This window comes from Lynx rufus, unplaced genomic scaffold (assembly GCF_022079265.1).
Source record: "Lynx rufus isolate CCGP_SWC_20201006 ecotype Redwood Valley unplaced genomic scaffold, mLynRuf1.p SCAF_12, whole genome shotgun sequence".
Lineage (NCBI taxonomy): Eukaryota > Metazoa > Chordata > Mammalia > Carnivora > Felidae > Lynx > Lynx rufus.
In genome coordinates this window covers 35,766,461-35,788,240 of record NW_025814826.1, presented here as the reverse complement: position 1 = coordinate 35,788,240, position 21,780 = coordinate 35,766,461, and the positions used below count along the sequence as shown (strand labels likewise).

The 21,780-nt window shown below is 37.1% G+C and overlaps 1 protein-coding gene and 1 non-coding gene across 2 annotated transcripts in view; both read right to left on the bottom strand.

The window, feature by feature from the left end:
- The window catches only part of ATP6V0D2 (ATPase H+ transporting V0 subunit d2), a 43,522-nt gene that overhangs the window by 18,676 nt on the left and 3,066 nt on the right, over window positions 1–21,780 (bottom strand). The window contains exon 2 of the mRNA XM_047073785.1: window positions 12,728–12,899. Within this exon, the coding sequence (XP_046929741.1) occupies window positions 12,728–12,899 (172 nt within the window). The remainder of the gene's footprint in view (window positions 1–12,727; window positions 12,900–21,780) is intronic.
- On the bottom strand, window positions 9,393–9,465 carry TRNAE-CUC (transfer RNA glutamic acid (anticodon CUC)). The gene has a single exon. It is a non-coding gene; the product is annotated as a tRNA-Glu (tRNA).

Genomic DNA, 21,780 nt, shown 5'->3' with positions numbered 1-21,780 from the left:
TGTAGTTTCACACTGAGTTCTAGCCAATAGAACCTTTTCAAAATTTTCTCAGACATTATTAACCCCTTTACGGTGTAAAGACAACAACTGAGAGGTAGTCATTTAGAAGACTGGAACATCCACAAGACCATAAATTATGTTATTTGTTGGGATATTTATTAAACATTAAATCTGATTTATACCTGTTTTATAAAACTTGTTACCATCCTGTTCTGCATATTGTAACCCTAGAATGATCCTTGCATGGTCATTATTTCACAATGTTTCCTATAAGATACTGGAACTTCAAACAGTTTAATGTTTATCTCTTTGGGAATGTAATCATTAATCTGAAAACAATTCTGATTAACTAGCTGTCATGAATGACAACTGCTTTTATATATAAAAAGGCCTGAATCCCTTTGTTAGCTGGAGAATCTTCAGGGCTCTGTCTGAACTTCTCCATTTGGGTGCATTTGGATAGTAAGTAACTTAGTGCACGTGGTGATTACAACAGTTTCATTATCTAAAAGCATTGTGACTTGATCGTAAGAGCCACATCCTGATATCAGGACTTGATTGCCATACATTCCTTTCTACCAAGAGGTTGAATCAGTATCTTTCCATCTGCAACACTTGATACAGCATTCTTGATGACAGTTCTGCTTAGGTGACCAGAACTGTGATGTTTGCTAGGTCACACTGGTACCTACAAAGAATACAGGGACAGGGACATGAAATGCATAATCAAGAGTAATTGTTCATAGACAGGATTAGGTGATGTCTGAAATACACTTGGTGTACTGTAAGTTATTTCATTCCTCAGTGCAATTCGTCAATGAAATGTGCTGATCCACTGCTAAGAGGCCTGACAATATTTATTGTGACATGGACAATAGGGCCTTATTGGAAGTATTTTCCAATGTATTAATTTTTTTAAATGTTTATTTATTTTTGAGAGACAGAGAGACAGAGCACGAGCAGGGGAGGGGCAGAGAGAGAGTGGGAGACACAGAATCTGAAGCAGGCTCCAGGCTCTGAGCTGTCAGCACAGAGCCCGACGTGGGGTTGGAACTCACGAACCGTGAGATCATGACCTGAGCCGAAGTCGGACGCTCAACCGACTGAGCCCCCCAGGCGCCCCCCAATGTATTAATTTTCAAATGGAAGTTTTCCTTGATCACATTGGGAAACATCTCTTTTACTCCAGATTCATTTAATCCAGTGCTAACTCCATATCCTCACATAGGGCAGTTCTGCTATTTAGTCTGACTCGCTAAAGAGAATGTTGAGATTTAGAATATCCCCATAAACATCTGCCCCTTCTTGAAATTTGACTTCTTTTGGGTAACATAATCTTACTTCCCCTAAAGTTTCCCTTTTTTAAATAGAAGAAGTGAAAATTAAAATAATTTTAAAAAGCAATTAATTGTGCTGTCACACTAATTTTTCCTTCTAGCAAAATAAAATAGTAAAAAATTGCTCAGAAGTCAGCACTGCCTATAATAGCATATTTTAGAACAAGACTGCTGATCACTACGCGTTTCCCAAACTCTTGGTAGCTCTGGAATCTTTAGAAGACTCTTTTCTCTGGTACTTCTCTACAATCTTGGTCTAACCCATCTGTGAGGATTTAAAAATTCTTCAAACTTATTTGTCCTTTTCTACATCAGTGCCCATGTTCCTATTATTCTCCATTCTCTAGCTATTTTGATTCTGTCTCTAAATGTTTGTATTTATATTTATCTTGGGGTGAAATTAATTTTCAATATATATTGGCAGTATCAATGGTGAACATAAAGAATAGTTAGCTCATTCGTTCACAAATATTTGTTGCATATCTGAGGACATAAGAACTGGATTCCAGTGCTAATTCTGCCCCTATTCAATTGTGTGCTTTTGGGTAAGTCATTTTACATATTTATTTCAAATACAGCTATTTACAGATAATTCTTACCAATCTTTATTAGTTATAGGAGTTTGTTCAGTACATTTTTTGTGGCCTCCAAGAAGCCTGAACCATACTTGTACAGAATACAGACACAATGATGATTTTTTTCAATCAATGAATAAGTTTTTCTTTATGTTCATTCAAGTACATTAACTCTGTCGTCACTGGGTAAACAAAGGTGAAGGACTTAATTGACTACCTGGTATCTTACCCTGAGCTGCCTTTCTAGGGTCATAGCTGCCTATTCCTTGCTTTTTCAATACTTTTCCATTGAGGAGATTTATAATATTAGAGAGATTATTCTATGTCACCCCTTCTTTAGCCATGCATGTAAATACTATGGTAATTCACAGGAAAACACCAGTGGAGTGATTCTTCTTGTCAGTTAGAGAGGTTAAACAAGTTGTATCTATCATAGCCTGTACATTTGGTCAAGAACAGTTAACAGGTGGATCTCATCTTTCTTATATTCAACAAACCAGTCACAGAAGATGTTGGAGCATCTTATATCTTCTGATGAGAAAAGAAAAAAAAAAGATCTGAGAGACTAGGAAAGGAACAAAACTTTCATATGCTGTTGGAGTATGAGAATAATCTACTAATATCTATCAAAATCTAGGACCTGCATATCTATTGAAAAAGTAATTTCACTTCTAGGAATTCATGCTAAAGAAATTCTGGCATGGGAAAGCAAAGATATATGTACAATGATGCCTGGTGAGACATTATTTGAGAAAGCAAAGAAATGAAACAACGTAGATGGATGAAAGGGGAATAGTTAAATAAATAATGGTAGATGTAACACAGTGAGATACAAAATATTTTTTAAATAAGATAGATCTTATGTGCTTATGCAGAAAATTCTCAGGGCACATGAGTGGCTCAGTTGGTCAAGCATCTGAGTCTTGGTTTCACCTCAGGCCATGATCCCAGGGTTGTGGGATCAAGCCCAGTGTTAGAGCTGAGCATGGAGCCTGCATAAGATTCTGTCTCTCTCCCTCTGCCCCTCTACTCCACTCATTCTCTCTCTAAAATAAACTAAAAAATGAAAAAAAAATTTGAAAAAAAGAAAATTCTGACTAGATTATGTAAAAGATAACTTATAGGTAATATATATAATTTCACTGTTCTAAAGCAAACAATAAAACCAACTATGTATATTTATATTTGTTTGCTTACATATAAACATGCATATACATAAAACTTTTTCATAGAGAAGAAATTATGCATCAAACTTATGAAGGTTGGCGTGCCTGGCTGGCTGGCTCAGTTGGTAGAGCATACAACTCTTGATTTTAGGGTTGAAAGTTTGAGCCTCACATTGGGTGTAGAGATTACCTAGAAGTAAAATCTAAAACAAATAATAAATTTTTTTTTAAAAGTAAAAAAAATAAATCAAAACCTCTGGGCTTTGGGAAATATATTCAGAAATATAGTCTCTACTTAATCTTGGTTTCCTTATCTCTAAAACATGGATAATATTAGTGCCACCCATACAGTTGTCATGAGAATTAAATGAATTTAATACATGTAAAGTAATTATAAAAGTGCTGCCTTGTAGTGAGCACTAAATAAAATGTAATAAAAAATTCTTTAAAAAAAATAGGCACAGGCTTCTTTTTCAATTAAAAAAATAAAATAAACACGAAAAAGTAAAATACAAGGACGGCAATGGATATCTGGATCAGTACCAGGGTGGATTTCAGTCTTTCCAGGTTATGAGACAGGCTCAAACCTCTGTTACTCAACAAATGTTGGGGAAAGAGCAAGGCTTTGGAAAGCAGGTTACTGGGATCAGTCATGGCCCCTGGTGGTTGGTTGCTACCCTACCCAGAATGTCGACGAAGAGCGAAGGAAAAAACACGTCTCTTTTGGCCCTGATTTGTTTCCCACTCAAAGAGAAGTGTCGTAGGGATGGCATCCTAAGCTCTTTTACATCCAATATCTTAACATCCTTAAACCTCAGACACTAATTTTGCTGATGTCACTTGCCATCGGCAGCCCAACATTAGTAGTGGTTTCATGTATTGTGTTTCTGCGGCTGCGCTTTGCCTCCTCCCAGCCACATCCGTGTACAAACACACTCTCGTCCTTCAAGTCTTCAGCTTTGGCATCACCTTCATTATGCAGTCTTTTCTCGCTTTCACCCGTGAATATTACACCCTAATGCAAAAAATTAGCTGCATTTTTTGGTACATGTATATGTTTATATTGAATATGTATATATTTTTTCATTCATCCAGTTTCATGGGTGTGGGACCTATATAGTCATACAGGGCCACGCTTGGTTTAATTCTCTGCTGCTGCTCTCTTGAAATTACTAAACATTTTTTTAACAAGGGCCCTGTATTTTCATTTGCACTAGGCCTTGCAAAATACATAGCTGGTCCTATTTTCAAATTACACTCGCAGTTCTATATTGTATGTAATTATTACTATTCTAGATGAGGAAACCAAGTCTTTGAATGAGTAACTTCTTTTCAAGGTTCCATAACTGCTCTATTGTAGACTCAGGTTAGAGTCTACCGACTAGTTACAAGAATTTCTCACCTGCATCAGGGTCACCTGGAGGGCTTATTAAAAGTGCAGATTCACAGACCACATTCCAGGGCCTAATAAAACATAATTTTTATAAGCAGGGTCTTGGAATCTGCACCTTAAGCAACTCTTCCACTGGTTTAGAGAACAAGATTATATTCAATTCATCTCTAATTTTAGAACCTAGCATAGGCCTTCACTCACAGCAGTCACTTAGTACATGTTATGCTGACTAAGTGAGTGTCATTCAGTTATAGACAGATCCAGCATTGCTATTGCAGAATAGCACCAGGGTTTTTCAATTCTCAAAGTGCTTGAGAGTTTAAATGCTGGAAGCCTTATCAGCAGCTACAGTTGAGACATTTTTGCCACATACTTGCTTGCCATTGAACATCCACATGGAATCCCTGGATATAAAACCGTTAAGTTGTTGCAGTTCTTAAGATTTCAGAAGGACTTTTCTGGCCAGAGATTCAGAATCACAAATGCATAGTGGTGTCAAAAGGTCAATCTCATGATATTATTGGGAAGGTGATTACTGAAATCAAGATTTAACAAATTAAATACTTTGTGGACTTTGATGTAAGGAAGACACAAAACTCAGCACTTCTAAAATGTTCATGACCAGATGGAAAGCTATTTAGTCATTTAAAAATGCTAAGAAAAATTTTTGACATAGAAAAAAAAATGCTGATACTATACATAGAAAAATTAAGATTCAAAATTATATCTACAGAGTGATTCTAGTTCTTTTAAAATGTATAGAAAAAAGAATATGAAAATAATGCCAAATGATGATGAGATTAAGGGTGTTTTATTTATATAATTTTCTCTAATTTACAGTGGGCTTCCTGTTCTTTTTGATTAAAAGTAAAACCGAAATCCTTTATCTTACTTGCAAATTATTTTTTCCTTAGCTTAGAATTTCCAGGAATTTCTCTTTCTTATCATAAATCAAGATGCTAAATTCTGTTACGTCTAGCTCCCAAATGTGTTCAACCCCTGTTCCCTCCTCACTATCTCTATTTCCAGCATAAACTTTTAAAATATGTCTCTGTTTTCTCTGTTTCAAGTCCTATCCCTTCAATGCACCTTTCACAATACCAACAGAATCATCTTCCTAAAATATACATCAGATCAGTCCCCTCACTTTTCAGGGCAGTTTAAGAGCTGAAAAGTAAAAACAAACAAACAAAAAAGAGAAAATAACATCTTTGGAATGCTATCGAGAGTGACCTGATTTCATACCTTAGCTTCTGTATTTACTAGCTAGTTACAAGATCCTTTAAGGATGCACCAGGAAATAGGCATAATAACAGGAGTGTTATTATAACACTATTATAACACTATTATAACAATAATGTTTGCCATTATTGAACAAACACTGCACACACAGTAAGAACAGATACTTTACCATTGGTTAGAGGAGAAACTAAAGCCACGTCACATTGCCTTAGGCAGAGAAGCCGTAAGTGTTCAACTGGTCTTCCACATAGCTTCTCAGCAGAATACTCCCCACCTTACAAGGTGGTGACCATTTGGTGAGGGGTACAGTCAGCAGCATGTAGGAAGCATGCCAATAGTGGAACCCTTTCTGAAAAGCCTTCCTTTATTGACTTTTACTCATAGAGACTTAGGGTCAAAGCCCTTAATCTGGCCAGGCTCTTTACTCTCTTTTCCCAGCCCTTATCTAGACTCCAGCCACATCTGAGATGACTAGTTATTTCCACATACAAAATCTTCTAATGCCTCACTAGTTATTTTTTCAACTTAATGCCCCTTTAAAATTTTGTTCAAATTCTATTTTCACTGCAAAATCTTTTAAAATCAAAGTTAGTTATTCCATCCTTTAGCCTCCTCCAGTTGAATGCATAAGCCTCTATTACAGCTGTTGCTTAATTCTGTCTTATTTTTTCACCATTTGTGAACACATCAGCTTGCTCCATTAGAATGTAAAAATGTAAGTGACCCAGAATTATGTTACTGATTTTGTGACTAACGAGTGATGGTGCAACCAATTCATCTGGTTGGCTGAGGACTTTCCTGGTTTTAGCAGTAAGAGATCTGCATCCTGAGAAACCGCTCGGGGCAAACCAAGGTATACAGCCTCCTAATGTATAGTGTAGGGCAAAGCCTGTAAAAGATTTATAATACATCATCAGGATAGTTAAGAACATTGAATTGCCTTTATAAAGAAATCCTTAAAGATTTCATCAGTGTGTGGTCCTTAACTTATAGTTCTTGGCTAATATGAGTCCAAGTACTTAAGACCATATTTCCTTGGTCATCCTATATTCAGAAAATTTATATCCCCTGAGGTGGAATATTTTGAATACTGAAAGATTATTTTTAAGAGATGGCTAATCTCAAAAGGGATGAGAGGTTGAAATGCTGCCAGAAAGCATTGAGTAGGAGGGAAGAAAAATAAAACAATCCAGTCCTATATTAAATAGTCTCTTCATTAAAACGCTATGGATTCATTCTTTTGTTTCACAAAACTGTGTATAATTATAGTATACAAAACCCCCAGATCTTCCTGCTATTAAGTATTTAAAAATATCCATTCCAGATTTTCAAAGTAAGTTTCACATATACAGTAATTATATCACACAAATGTGCCGTGCTTGGATTGTATTTATTAAAACAACTTAAATTTAGACTATCTCTATTAGGGTTGACTTAATATTTCCATAAGGATGGCCTGGACATTTCCTGATAGAATAGGAAGTAATTATCTTATGGAAGTTCATGGGTGCTAGTTAGACACCTGACTTCACAAAACATTCTAGAAGAGAAATAAGAAAAGTAGTTTTAGGACTCTCTCTCTCTCTCTCTCTTTTTTTTTAGTACTCTTTTTCATATGTACACCTCTTTTATGGTAACACATCTCTAGATTCTGCACAGAGCAGTTGGATGCTGCCTAGCCTGGCAACTCACATGATGTGGTGGGACGAATCATGGAATGAGATTGAGAAGACACAAGACAGATCAGAGGATGATAAGGCGATAGGAGAGTATTAGAGACTGTGGCTAATTAAAGAATGCAAGCCTCGACTAAATATATTTTTAAAAAGTACTTTAAACACTCACCTGGTCATACAAAAATGTATCTTCAGGCATGACACCTGGTTTTTATCCCTAACATATTGGCCAGGAAATAACCAATATTCAAGTGCTATATAAAATATAAAATATAAAATATAAAATATAAAATATAAAATATAAAATCCTGAGTTGTCTAGAAGTATTTTATAACTCTGTGTAAGGTGCTGCTAAATATGGAATTATATATTGATTCCACAAATATTCAGTGCCCATTACATACTAGGAAGTACAGATAGAGATACTAAAAGAACTAATTTAATGAATTTATAGCCAAGGGGTTCAATCCATTGAGCGTCTGACTCTGGATTTCGGCTCTGGTCATTATCTCGTGATTTGTAGTTTCGAGCCCTGCTTCAGGCTCCGCGCGGACAGCCTGCTTGGGATTCTCTCGCTCCTTCTCTCTCTGCCCTTCCCCCACTCTCTCTCTCTCTCTCTCTCTCCGTATCTCTCTCTCAAAATAAATAAATAAAAACTAAAAAAAAAAAGAACTTATAGCCAAGAGAGTAGATAAATTAAAACATGTCCATTACTAACACCACTAACAATACTGATAGTACCCAAACTACCTCTCCACTTTCAGTTTGCATTAATAGTCTATGCAGGGCTTTGTGACCACCTATATTCTTATATATAGTTTTTAAACATTGTTAATGACTAGAAATACTTGGAATTTTAAGTAATTTTGTTTTAGAAACAGAGTACATTTTAACTAGATCAACATGTTTGTTGTGAAATAAACATGCTTGCTTAATTAACGTTAAGGCCTTGTCTAGGTTTAAGATTCTATAATTAGGAAGCACTAAATCATGGAGTCATCACATAAGAGGAAACATTGACCAAGTGACTCAGAGTCACTCTTAGGGCTAGAGCACTTGCTAATATATTTTGAGCAAGTTTCTGTCACGTGAGCTCTGTCTCTCAACCTGGCAGCTTTCTGACTCCATTAAAATTGGACTGTCCTCTGTCATTATCATGGGTCAGATTTTCTCGATTCATCTAAAATCTGAGCAAAATACGTTTGCAAAGCCTACTGCCAACATTTATTTTAAAGTATAACTCCGCCACTTGATCTGTGACCCAGGCAAGCTACTGCACTTAAATTTTAGTTTCCTCATCCTTAAAATGGTGATGATAAGAACTAAGATTTGTCAGGTTTAAAGGAGACAATGTTTATAAAGCATTTAGCAGAGCCCTGGCATATGTAACATTCCATAAATATTGTCTAGTATTTTGACTGCCATTTCTACTTCCACACAGATAGGGCCATCTTGTCTTTGTGCCGAGGAATCTTTGATGGTGTCTCCATAACTACCCTTGCCAGACATTTTTGCAGGAGGCATCACTGCTTGGAAAAAAGCTTCTCTATCAGGCAGCCACTGAAGATTAGATATGAACCTGGACCGGATTCAGTCCAAGCCCATGCACTTTGTACTTCACCTCAACCCTTGCAAGGAGGTAAGAATCCTATGAACAAACTTGGCTTCTTCTTTTGTCTCTTTTACATTTTGATTTTCTGCTTCATATTTTTCTTATTTAAAAAATATTTTATTGGGGCGCCTGGGTGGCGCAGTCGGTTAAGCGTCCGACTTCAGCCAGGTCACGATCTCGCGTTCCGTGAGTTCGAGCCCCGCGTCAGGCTCTGGGCTGATGGCTCAGAGCCTGGAGCCTGTTTCCGACTCTGTGTCTCCCTCTCTCTCTGCCCCTCGCCCGTTCATGCTCTGTCTCTCTCTGTCCCAAAAATAAATAAACGTTGAAAAAAAAAATTTAAAAAAATTAAAAAAAAAATATTTTATTTTATTTTTTTCTTAAGTAGGCTCCACACCCAACGTGGGTCTCAAACTCACGTCCCCGTGATGGAGAGTCACATGCTCTACCGACTGAGCCAGCCAGGTGCTGCTTCAGATTTTTTTTTTTTTTTTTAAGGAAGAATCTTGCAGTTAAAAGAATACTCTCTTTCAATCTTGCAGATTGAAAAATACTCTCCTCTGCCACTGAAGAGTGTGCATAGTCTGTCTGGAACTTACTTTTCTAACCTCCCTTCCCCATTCTTTCCTCCCCTTTTGGCACAGCCTACTCCTGCCCAAACTGACCTGTGATTCAACATACATGCAGTGCCCCTCCCATCTACATGCTTCAACGCCAGATGTTCAGCCTTCTCCCTCATCCCCAATTCTACCCCATTTCCAGGTTCAGCAGCAATGTCAGACCCCCTGGGAAGGCTTCCGAGAACCCTTCCCAAAGAAAGTGCTTGGGCTTTGCACTGAGTCAGATCCAAGTTCACACCTAATAGTCATCTCTGACTAGCTGTGTGTTTGTGGATCCTTAAAAAAATCAGCATTTGGGGTCTTGCCTATAAATAAAATCCTAACCTACAGCAGTGATAGGAAGTCTAATTGCACAAACAAGGTGTATTGGCACTAACCACAAGTCTCAGGTATATCAGCGATTACTTCTTGCCTCAAACCATGCTCATTTCTTCTACTTGCTTATTTATAGACATGGTATAGGAACAGCTGGACAGCTATTGGGTTAAAAACAATTTGAGCTGGATCCCTCGTCTCGTTCCCTACAATAAAGTAAATTCTACATGAACCAAGGTTATTTATTTATTTATTTATTTAATGTTTATTTATTTTTGGAAGAGAAGGAGAGACAGAGTGCAAGCAGGGGAGGAGCAGAGAGAGAAGGAGACACAGAATCTGAAGCAGGCTCCAGGCTCTGAGCTGTCAGCACAGAGCTGGATGTGGGGCTTGAACTCACACACTGCAAGATGATGACCTGAGCTGAAGTCAGATGCTTAACCGACTGAGCCACCCAGGCGCCCCTGAACCAAGGTTTTAAATGTAAAAAAATGAAATATCTAAAAAGAAAAAAAAATAAACATCAACAACAATGAATGAATGAAATGAAAGACAGGTAAATTTACCTATGAATCTGGAGTGGAGAAAGACTTTCTAAGTAGGATACAACAATCAGAAGTCAACAAATCAAAGGATTGATGATTATAGCTAATTAAAAATTTTCAGTGTTTCTACAGGGAAGAAAGCTATACAAGTTAAAATTACTTCACCCCGAGAAAATAATTTTGCAACATATATTATGAAGTGCTAACTTTCTTAATTTATGAAGAGCCCTTACATATCAACAAAAACTGCTGGATACGCCAATAAAAAAAATGGACAAAGGATTTGGTCAGGTAGAAAACCCATATGACTAATAAATACAAAATGATCTTCAATTTTGCTAATAAACACAAATTAAAACAAAAACAGAAAATATAATTTGTAACCTATTGGATGGGCAAAAACTGAAAAGATAATATTCAATGTTGGTAATGGTGTCAGTCCACAGGTCTTCTCATGCACTGTTTTGGGAGTGCAAATTGGTGCTACTTTTGTTGAGCACAACTTAGCAAAATTTACCAAAATTTAAAAAAAAGAACATTTCTTTGATTCACTACTTCCACTGCTAAAAATTTAGCTTAAAAATAAATTCCAGGGGCGCCTGGGTGGCGCAGTCGGTTAAGCGTCCGACTGCAGCCAGGTCACGATCTCGCGGTCCGTGAGTTCGAGCCCCGCGTCAGGCTCTGGGCTGATGGCTCAGAGCCTGGAGCTTGTTTCCGATTCTATGTCTCCCTCTCTTTCTGCCCCTCCCCCTTTCATGCTGTGTCTCTCTCTGTCCCAAAAATAAAATAAACGTTGAAAAAAAAATTTAAAAAAAAATAATAAATTCCAGACTGACACAGTAATAAGCTAATCACAAAACTTTTTACAATGGAAAAAAAATTATTCTCTGTTAATAGATGTAAATTGGGTCATGATACATACCAAACGTGAATTTCTAGGCAGTAATTTAAAGAGAATGGTGTTGACAAGGGTATTTCTGAGAAATATTAGGTGGGAAACAAAGTGCAGAAGGAATGTGATTCGTTTGCATAAATTTGAAATGTGGAAGTGGGGTGGGTTGAGTGTGTACCAATAAACATACTCAGATGTAAATATTTTTCTAGAAAATACATAAGAAATAGAGAAGTGTTTACTTTGGGGGAAAGGAACTGAGAAGGGAAGAAGGGGAGATGTGAAATAGAGGAACATTTTTATTTTATACATTTGTAAACCAGTCTAGGGCCCAGTCTAGTATTCACAATTTTGTATATTACAATGAAATTGTATACACATGATAAATAGCTCATCTATTGCGGATGGTTGTTCCCAGCTTGTCAGTTAGAAAAACTGGAGAGGCCCAAAGTTTGGAGCACTGTCTATAATTTATTAACTGGTTAATAAAAGTACAATTTATTATTGTGTGGAAATTCAGACTTTTTTTTAGAATGAAAGGCCTTCACAATGAAAGATTGGAGCTACTGGTGATGGAAAATGATAGAAATAAAATACATATAACTATGATGGGAGCTACTTTTGCTGTTGCAAAGGGAATCAGAAAAAGGTAGATGTGGCCTTAACATCAATTTGTGATATTTCAGCTCCACCCTGACAAGTGATCCAAAAATGTCATATGTATTTACCTTCAGTGCCAGCAGCCACAATCCTTCAACATCAGCACCACTTATCATTTTTTAAAATGAAAACTGAAAACACTGCCTTTTTTTTTTTTTAAACTAAGCTTTACACCCAACGTGGGGCTTGAACTCATGACCCTAAGATCAGGAGTCACATGCTCTACTGGCCGAGCCAGGCTGGTGCCCCTGAAAATACTGCTTCATGTGGGGGCCACCACCATCTACATCATCATGTTTATAAATAAATCTGTTTTCTAACAGTGAATATGTGGCTCTGTGAGCTTATCAGTTGCTAAAATTTGAATTTTTTCAAACTTACAAATGAGAAAAGGTTTTAAGCCTCATGCCAGCCTAGTTCCCCACCTATAACTGTTGAGGGTCGTTTGCACAATCACAATGGGGATTAATAGGGCTTCCTGGGGTGCCTGGGTGGCTCAGGTTATGATCTCGCGGTCCGTGAGTTTGAGCCCCACATCAGGCTCTGTGCTGACAGCTCAGAGCCTGGAGCCTGTTTCAGATTCTGTGCCTCCCTCTCTCTCTGACCCTCCCCCGTTCATGCTGTCTCTCCCATCTCAAAAATAAATAAACGTTAAAAAAAAAATCAAAAAAAAATAAGGCTTCCTGCTACCACTTACGTCATGTATGTAAAAAATGTGCTCAGAGGTTCCAGGGAATGATTCCGGAAATATTCAAATTCTCTGCACAGCTTTTTCCTCATCTCCGTGTCAATTTTGGAAACAGTAAGAGGATTTGTTTGATTAGCCAAGAAGTTGCCATAATCAGTGGTCTGGAGATGAATTTTCACATCTGAAATTAAATGAAACCTCAAATCAGATTAAAACTTGAATATGCATATCTAGCTTTTACAATGTTAATCGAGTTTATTGTGACTTTATGATAAATGTATATTAAATTATCTTATTAGACCTTAACATAAGGTATTTATATGAGATAGCCTTGAGTGTTACTCTCTAAAGCAATACAAAATTCAGTGTTAATACAGATATTCTGATACAACAGAAGAATTTCAGTTATCTAAAAAATCTAGAATTATTTAACACAGCTGAAAAGAACATTAACAACCACCTACTTCTAAGTTTACCTTAGCCGGTTGTAGTCATTTGGAAATAGCTGTTCAGAAAACTGTAGAGAAGGATACTAAGACTCCATCTCAGCTTGATGGAAAAGAGAACTTTATTAGTGATGTTTACCATGGCTATGGAAGGTGGAATGGGCAGTCATCAATAATACCCTTTTATTATAGATGAAGAAATTGAGTCTCATTGGGGCTAAATGGTGGAGTCAGATAGTAGTAAGGCTTGAATTAGGAGATGGATCTACTTATCTTAAAATCCAACATCATTTCCAGAAGACCATACTAAGCGTCCTGTAAATGGCCATGTGTTTGAATGCCAGGTGATTGCTGAAGCATTAAGTGGGAGAGGAGAGGTAAGAAATGAAGCCAGAGAAGTAAGCAGGGGATGTCCCAAGAAAGGCTTGAATGGCATCCTTCATCCTGAGGATAAGAGGCAGCCACGGTGGGCTATGAATTGATTGCTCTGGGAGCCGATGAGACGGTGGGTTTGCAATTAGGCACTCAAGTGATTCTTAACATACCTGAGATTCAGAGGGCAGGCACTCTTCCTTAGTATCTGGAGTATATTATGCACTGGAAATATTCTTTACCTGACAGCAGAATTCATTTGCTCAATTACCTATTTAATTAACTTAATTTTTAAAAATTATACCCCCCCCTTTTTTGCCATGTCTTATTTGGCTTTTATTCTAGCAGTTCAGATTTTTATACAATTTGACAGTTTGTATTCTCAGCACTGAGGAATATTTGCCAACAGAAGAAACACAAATGTTATTTCTTTCAAAACCATGATATTTTGCTCATGTGGCATATGTTTCTTCTAAGTAAAATAACTTCCAAACCTTTCAGCTGCCAGTGAGATCCTGAAATTCAACGTCTCAAGTGTTTCAGACCCCATAGGAATCTTGTAATATTGTGGTCAGTGGAGAGGCAATTGAAATAGAAGGAACCTTTTTTTCCCAGCATGAAAACAATCCAAGGGACACTTGCATTCAGATTCTAAGAAAATCTCAGGATCTGAACCGTTTGCTCTGAGATGATGAATGACTGCCAATAAGGTCAACAATGCGTGTAGTTTTATAGTTTTCAAAATGGGTTCAACATAATTTTTTCTCTGCATTTCCCCAAGTGCTTATTTAAATAGGTTTGTGATAAAAAGGATTTTGTGGTCAAATAAATTTGGAATAAACAGGCTTCTTAGCTGCAGGAACTGAAAGCATTTAACACATTAATTTGAGTGATTTTTGAAAAGAGTATGGTGCTGAACCTCCCAAGCCACTAGAAAACAATGGAACCACCCACAAAGCAGACTGGAAAATTACACTGCTTTTTTATCCAGAGAAGTAATGTGGCAAGTGACATTTCTCTTTTTTATTCAAATGAGGCAATGGAATGTTTTCCAAACTGGGATCACTACCAACTAAATCAGTTTAATAGGTCCCAAACAGCAAAGAATAAAAGGATTCGATTAGGCTGTTGTAACAAATATCAGAGTATATAACACTGAGTAGCATATACATATGTGTGCGTACAGGTTGTAGTGTAAAAATGGGTCTTCTGTGGGTTGCAGTCACTGGGTTCAGGGAATTATCTGAGGTCACTTGGCTACTGAGACAGGATAATGATCTGGGACATTATGATTATCTTCTATTAGCTTGTGAGCAGATCATTTTTAGAGAAGGGTAATTTTTTTTTTCCTGTGCAGTTTCCCATTTGGGGCTCTCTATAAAAGTGAATGTCCAGACCTTTCACACTGCAGGTAGGTTTTATTTATTTATTTATTTATTTATTTATTTATTTATTTATTCATTCTAAGATTGTTTAATGTTTATTTCTATTTATATATTTATATCAGAGAGAGAGAGAGCAAGTGACAGAGGGGCAGACAGAGAGGGAGACAGAATCCAGGTTCTGAGCTGTCAGCACAAAGCCCAACGCGGGGCTCCAACTCAAGCCGTGAGATCACAACCTGAGCCGAAGTCGGAGGCTTAACCAACTGAGCCACTCAGGCCCCCCCCCCCCAGGTAGGTTTTATGCCAAGGAAGCACCTTCAAGAGGTACCTGGAAAAGGTGCTATCCTTGAGCAGTCCCCTGCCTTTTCCCTGCACCCTGCTGAAGCTGAACTTACAAAAGTTATCTGACCTTTTTGAATTGTTTCTTCATCTGCAAAATGGATATAGAATTTGTGCTTTTAGGTTGTTGTGGGGATTAGACAAGATGATGTAGGTGAAGAGCCAGCATATAGGAACTACTACTTAATATTATCTTTTTTCTTCTCACTTTTACCACCTATTTCAAAAATAATTTGATTCATTTTGCTGAAGACTTTGGTTTTTATTCTCTAAATCAGACTATTCTCAGCCAATATATTGGCATCAGCCATCACATCTTATAATTACTCAGATTTTAATTTGTATATATCAGTATCTATAAAACCAGAACTTCTCCCTCCATTTTTGTTAATATACTTCCATTCTCCCGGTGATAAAACTTCAAATCCTCTCTGGTACTTTCTTACTCCAGTTCCCCTTTATTGTTCCTTAATGTCCTCTCTGGTTTCCACTCTGTGTGCCCTTGGTTTAGAATGGCCACATGACATCAAGATTACTGTGGTGAGCTCTTAAATTGATTCTCCCAAGTTCATTTCCTCCTTATGTACTCCCTGCCTCAAATTTAATCTTTACTAATAATTATTTTGATTTTGTAATGCTGCTGTATGAATCTTGGAGTCACTGAAAGTTGTAGGGAGATTAAGAATCAAATTTAATCTTTACTAATAATTATTTTGATTTTGTAATGCTCCTGTATGAATCTTGGAGTCACTGAAAGTTGTAGGGAGATTAAGAATGACCTTCATAATATTTGTAGTGTTTTGCCACTGACAGAATGGTTTTAATGGACATCAACTCTCAGCCTTACCAAAATTTCCCATTTCATAGATTAAGAAACTGAGGCTCAGAGAAATAACATGTTCATGTTTTCTATGCTTGCAAGTATTTGACTGAAGATTCAGACATGTCTCTTGTCCTCATTAGTTTTTCTAAAGCTCCATAATCAGACCTCCAAGGTCCTTCAAAATTTTTCCCAGTCTAAATTCTAGCCTTTTCTCTAGGTATTCTAGTATTGCAGCCAAACTGGTTTACTCCTCACCTATATGCTTTTATTAAATACAGGAATCTGTATTTTATTAATTTTCCCTGCTGGAGCCCAGTGCCCAACCATCTCAAAACTGCTTCCCTGCATCTCATTGGCATTTTCCTAGCCTATAGCCATGAAGATCTGTTTCGCTTTTGAGTATATCTGCTATTTATAGGTTTCAACTGTTTTTGTATCTTTAAATTTTAATTGTTTTTACTTATTTATGATATCCTTTCAGCTAGATAGTGTTTAGGGAATGAATAATATCTTATTGTATATCATTTCTCCACATCACCTAATGCAATTTTTATTGCATAGATGAACTTCAAATATTAGTAGATTTAAATTGTGATTAAAAACTTAGGACCATGGGAATTCAGGCTGGTGCAGCCACTCTGGAAAACAGTATGGAGGTTCCTCAAAAAACTAAAAATAGAACTACCCTATGACCCAGCAATTGCACTACTAGGTATTTATCCTAGGGATACAGGTATGCTGTTTCGAAAGGACACATGCACCCCCATGTTTATAGCAGCACTATCAACAATAGCCAAATATGGAAAGAGCCCAAATGTCCATCGATGGATGAATGGATAAAGAAGATATGGTATGTATATATACAATGGAGTATTACTTGGCAATCAAACAGAATGAAATCTTGCCATTTGCAACTATGTGGATAGAACTGGAGGGTATTATGCTAAGTGAAATTAGTCAGTCAGAGAAAGAAAAATGTCATATTACCTCACTCATATGAGAACTTTAAGAGACAAAACAGATGAACATAAAGGAAGGGAAACAAAAATAATATAAAAACAGGGAGGGGCATAAAACATAAGAGACTCATAAATATGGAGACCAAACAGAGGGTTACTGGAGGGGGTGTGGGAGGGGGGATGGGCTCAATGGGTAAGGGGCACTAAGGAATCTACTCCTGAAATCATTCTTGCACTATATGCTAACTAATTTGGATGTAAATTTTAAAAAAATTAAAAATTAAAAAACAAACAAACTCAGGACCAATATAGCACTTCATTATACAATTCCATGTTACCAAGGTTGAAACTCCACATTTTGAATCTTATTCACCAGAATGAATGTTTCCAAACAAACTGGTGCTCTCTGAAGAACAGAATCAGCTACATAGAACCATATACTAAATACCATTAATCATAACCATGAGATGGGAAGAATTATTTCAGGAATTCAAAAGTCTAGCAAAAGAGGGGAAACTGATTCTTGTTGTGTATACACTACAGTTCAGGGAGGTGCTTATGATTTCCCAGGAATTCTTATGATATGCAGTTTACAAAACATTTTCAGGAATTTCTGATGCTCCTGATGATTTAGGATTAGGCCAGGGAGATACCATCTAAGTATCAGATAAGAAAACACCATGCTAAAAGTTAAGCAGCTGGCTTAATATCCTAGAACCAGAAAGTGGAAGTGCTAGGACTTGAACCCAAACATGTAGATATTTCTAATGTGAATTTTCAGATTCTTACAAGGTACAAAACACAGCCTTAGGCTAGAGGATCTTGGACAGAAAATTATATAGTTTCTGTCCCTTTTTTTTTTTTTTAAATGGATATTTCCTTTTTAAATTTCAGCTTTATTGAAGTACAATTGACAAATAAAACTGTAAGATATTTATTTTAGAGAGAGAGTGTGTGTAAGCAGGAGAGAGCAAAGAGAGAGAGAGAGAGAGAATTATAAGAAATCTCCACATTCAGGGCTCAATCCTATGACCCTGGGATCATGACCTGAGCTGAAATAAAAAATCGGAAGCTCAACCGACTGAGCCACCCAGGCATCCCGCAAACTTTAAGGTATTTAAAATGTACATTTGATGGGGCACCTGAGTGGCTCAGTAGGTTAAGTGTCCCACTCTTGGTTTCAGCTCAGATCATGATCTCATGGTTTCGTGAGTTTCAGTCCTGTGTGGGGCTCTGCACTGGCAGCATGGAATTCTCCCTCCCTCTCTGCCCCTCCCCCACTCACACTGTCTGTGTCAAAATGAATAAACTTTAAAAAACAATAAAGTGTACATCTGATACACATATACATTGTGAAAGGATCCCCCCCCCCCCACCTATTTAACTGACACCTCAGTGGCCTCACATATTGATAGGCTCTGCCCTTAAGAAGCTTTGAATATAGGAGGAGATGGATTCATTATTCAATTATGAGTTAAGCCCTTAACTGTGGTAATTCAGGGAGCTAGAAGATAGTCAAGTGCGACAAATGTCCTCCCTCAGCATGACGCATCTATGCAAGTGTCACAGAATTAGGACTGTTACAAGGCATAATAGAGTACAAAGTTAAGTCTTGTCAATTGTACTCCAATAGGGGTACAGGAGGAAAAAATTTACAGAGGAAGTAACTCAGAGTGGAGACTTTAAAGAGGAATAACTATTCTCCAGGCAAACAGGATAGAGAATGGAATCTGTGACTGAAGGAATAGCTTTACAAAAGGTAGAACGATTTTGAGGAAATGCTTACAAGGTAGAGATCAGCAAGACTGCTCCAGTCTTTTGAGCCAAGGGTGAAGTTTATCCTGTATGGTGAAAACCATTGAACTATTTTTGAACAGGAAAGTGAAGGTATTGGATATGCACTTTTAATACAAGGTGAAAAAAGTGCTATAATTAGAGGCACAAATAATATTTAAGGGAGCATGAAGAAAGTCTTTTGAACTAAGTCATATATATATATATATATGTTTAAAAATAGATAGTAGGTATAAATACAGGTAAAAAGTAAAAGGTCACCCATACTTGTCATCCACCACCCCACCCACTCATTCCCAGAAACTATTCTTAGTTTCTGTTATATCCTTTCAGTTTCTTTGTATCTAGACCATCATATAGAAAAAATATTTTTAAATTTGTCTGCCTTTTTACTAAAGAGTACTATGCCACACATAATTCTTCCCCTTGCTTTCCTCCCTTAATAGATCTTGGTGATCTTTTTGTATCAGTTCTCTTAAGAGAGTGTCCTCATGCTTTTTTTTTTAATAGCTGCAGAATATTCTGTGATGTGAGTGTTACATAATTTGTTTAATTAGTTCCCTGCAGATGGACATTTGATTTGTTTCCATCTTTTGCTATGCGATATGAAATCTCAGGCCAAGTGTATATGCACTTGGAATTTTGATAAGTACTTCCCAATGGCCCCCTTAAAGATCTTTTTTTTCAGTATTTTTATTCACCAGAGTGGAAGCCCTTTTAGGGCAGGGACTGTATCTTATTTAATTTTACTTCCTTGACTCTAGCCAGAAATGTTTAATATGTTGTTGTTAAATTAATTTTTATTGGAAAGGAATGAAGGTCATGTCCTCTAAATGGTGAGGTATAATCAACTTTCCTCATTCCCTTTCAAAAAATTACTTTTCAAAAAAGGAAAAAGTTTAATTCAGAGAGCCAGTGGACACTTTTCACCAAAAATTTTAGAAAATATGAATTACTAAATTCTAGAGATCTAAAATACTAATTTTACCAACTTGTCATTTTTGAAGAGGAAAGAATATATGCAAAAGTCTTACTTGTAATTTAAAAAATTCTAATGAGGGACACCCGGGTGGCTCAGTTGGTTAGGTGTGCAACTTCAGCTCGGGTCATGATCTCACAGCTCCTGAGTTTGAGCTCCACATTGAGCTCTGCAGTGGGGGTGTGGAGCCTGCTTGGGATCTCTCTCTCCCTCTGTCTCTCTGCCCCTCCCCCACTTGCGCTCTCTCAAAACAAATAAAGTTAAAAAATTAAAAAAATAAAAAATTCTGACGAAAATAGCAGTGTTGCCATGATAGGACATGGAGAAAACTTAAATTCATGTTACTAAGTGAAAGAAGCCAATCTGAAAAGGCTACTTACTGTATAATTCTAACTATATCACATTCTGGAAAAGGGAAAACTACAAGAGAGCAAAAAAGATTCGCAGTTGCCAGAAGTGGGATGGGGGAGAGGAATGAACAGGTGGAGCAGAGGATTCTGAGGACAGTGAAAATACTTTGTATACTATAATGATGGATACATGTCAATATATTTGTCCAAACCCATAGAATGTATAACAACAAGAGTGAACCCTGATGCAAACTATGGACTCTTCGTGATTATGATGTGTCATTGTAGGTTCATCAATTATAACAGGCTACGGTAGGGAATGTGGACAACAGATGAAGCTGTGAGTGGATGCAGGCAGGAGGCATATGGGAAATCTTTAAAATTTCCTCTCAATTTTGCTATTAACTTAAAAGCTGCTCTAAAAAAAAGTCTTAATTTTTTAAAAAGTGTTAATTCTTTAAATTTTTTAAAGTGTTTATTTATTTTTGAAAGAGAGACAGAGTGTGAGACAGGGAAGGGCAGAGAGAGAAGGAGACACTGAATGTGAAGCAGGCTCTAGTCCCTTAGCTGTCAGCACAGAGACTGACATGGGGCTCAAACTCATAGACCATGAGATCATGACCTGAGCCGAAGTCAGAAGCTTAACTGACTGAGCCACCCAGATGCCCCCCCAAAATGTTAATTCTTTAAAAGAACATTTTATGCCACTTTGACTTTATTATTTTGCTGCAAAGTCACTTTTAAAGACTTTAAAGTTTCCACGTAGTACAGCCTTCCAGCACTACCAGTGGGATAGGCCATGTGAACTAGCTTCCCCCTTCTATCTCTGGGAACGGCAGAGTCACAGATTGTCCTAGCAACTGATTCAGGTCACTGTTAGTCAGGGGCAAACCTTGGAACAGATGAGTATTTCTGGTCACACTAGCACAATTATATATGCAGTTAAGCACAATTATGAATTCTAGGACTTTTCAAAGTTTTTCTAGACAATGTTCATTTTCTCTTCTAAATTTACCTGAAACCTTATATTCTTTCTAAGTAAGTGTAAAACAATTTGTTGATGTCAGAACACTCTTGACATCTAGAGGACTTGATAACACTAAAGGCAAATTTAATCTCTGCCAAATTAGCTCTTCTTTTACAGAAAGTGTCTGTGTCAGCACATAGTACCACAATGACAGTTTTATCCACTCTTCTTCCCCTGTATTGGTACAGTGCAGATTTTGTACAAATGTAAACAGAAATCCTTAAGTCCTTAACATTGATCCTGATAAATGCCCTTGATTTTTTTTTCTTCAACTCTTTTTTTTTTTTTTTTTTTTAAGATTTTATTTTTAAGTGATCTCTACATCCATTGCAGGGCTCGAACTTACAACTCCAAGATCAAGAGTTACGTGCTCTACTGACTGAGCCCACCAGGCACCCTTCTCTTCAACTCTTCATCAACTCAGAAGATGGCTCGGTTTCTCTCAGTGTATTTGCAGATACAACAGCTGCATTGCTTTTCCCAAGTTATTTATTTCCCAACGTCCTATGAAATAATCAGGTAGGGCAGACCTTATTATTATCCATATCAAAAAGGAGCTGACATCAACATAGGCATAATCATTTATCT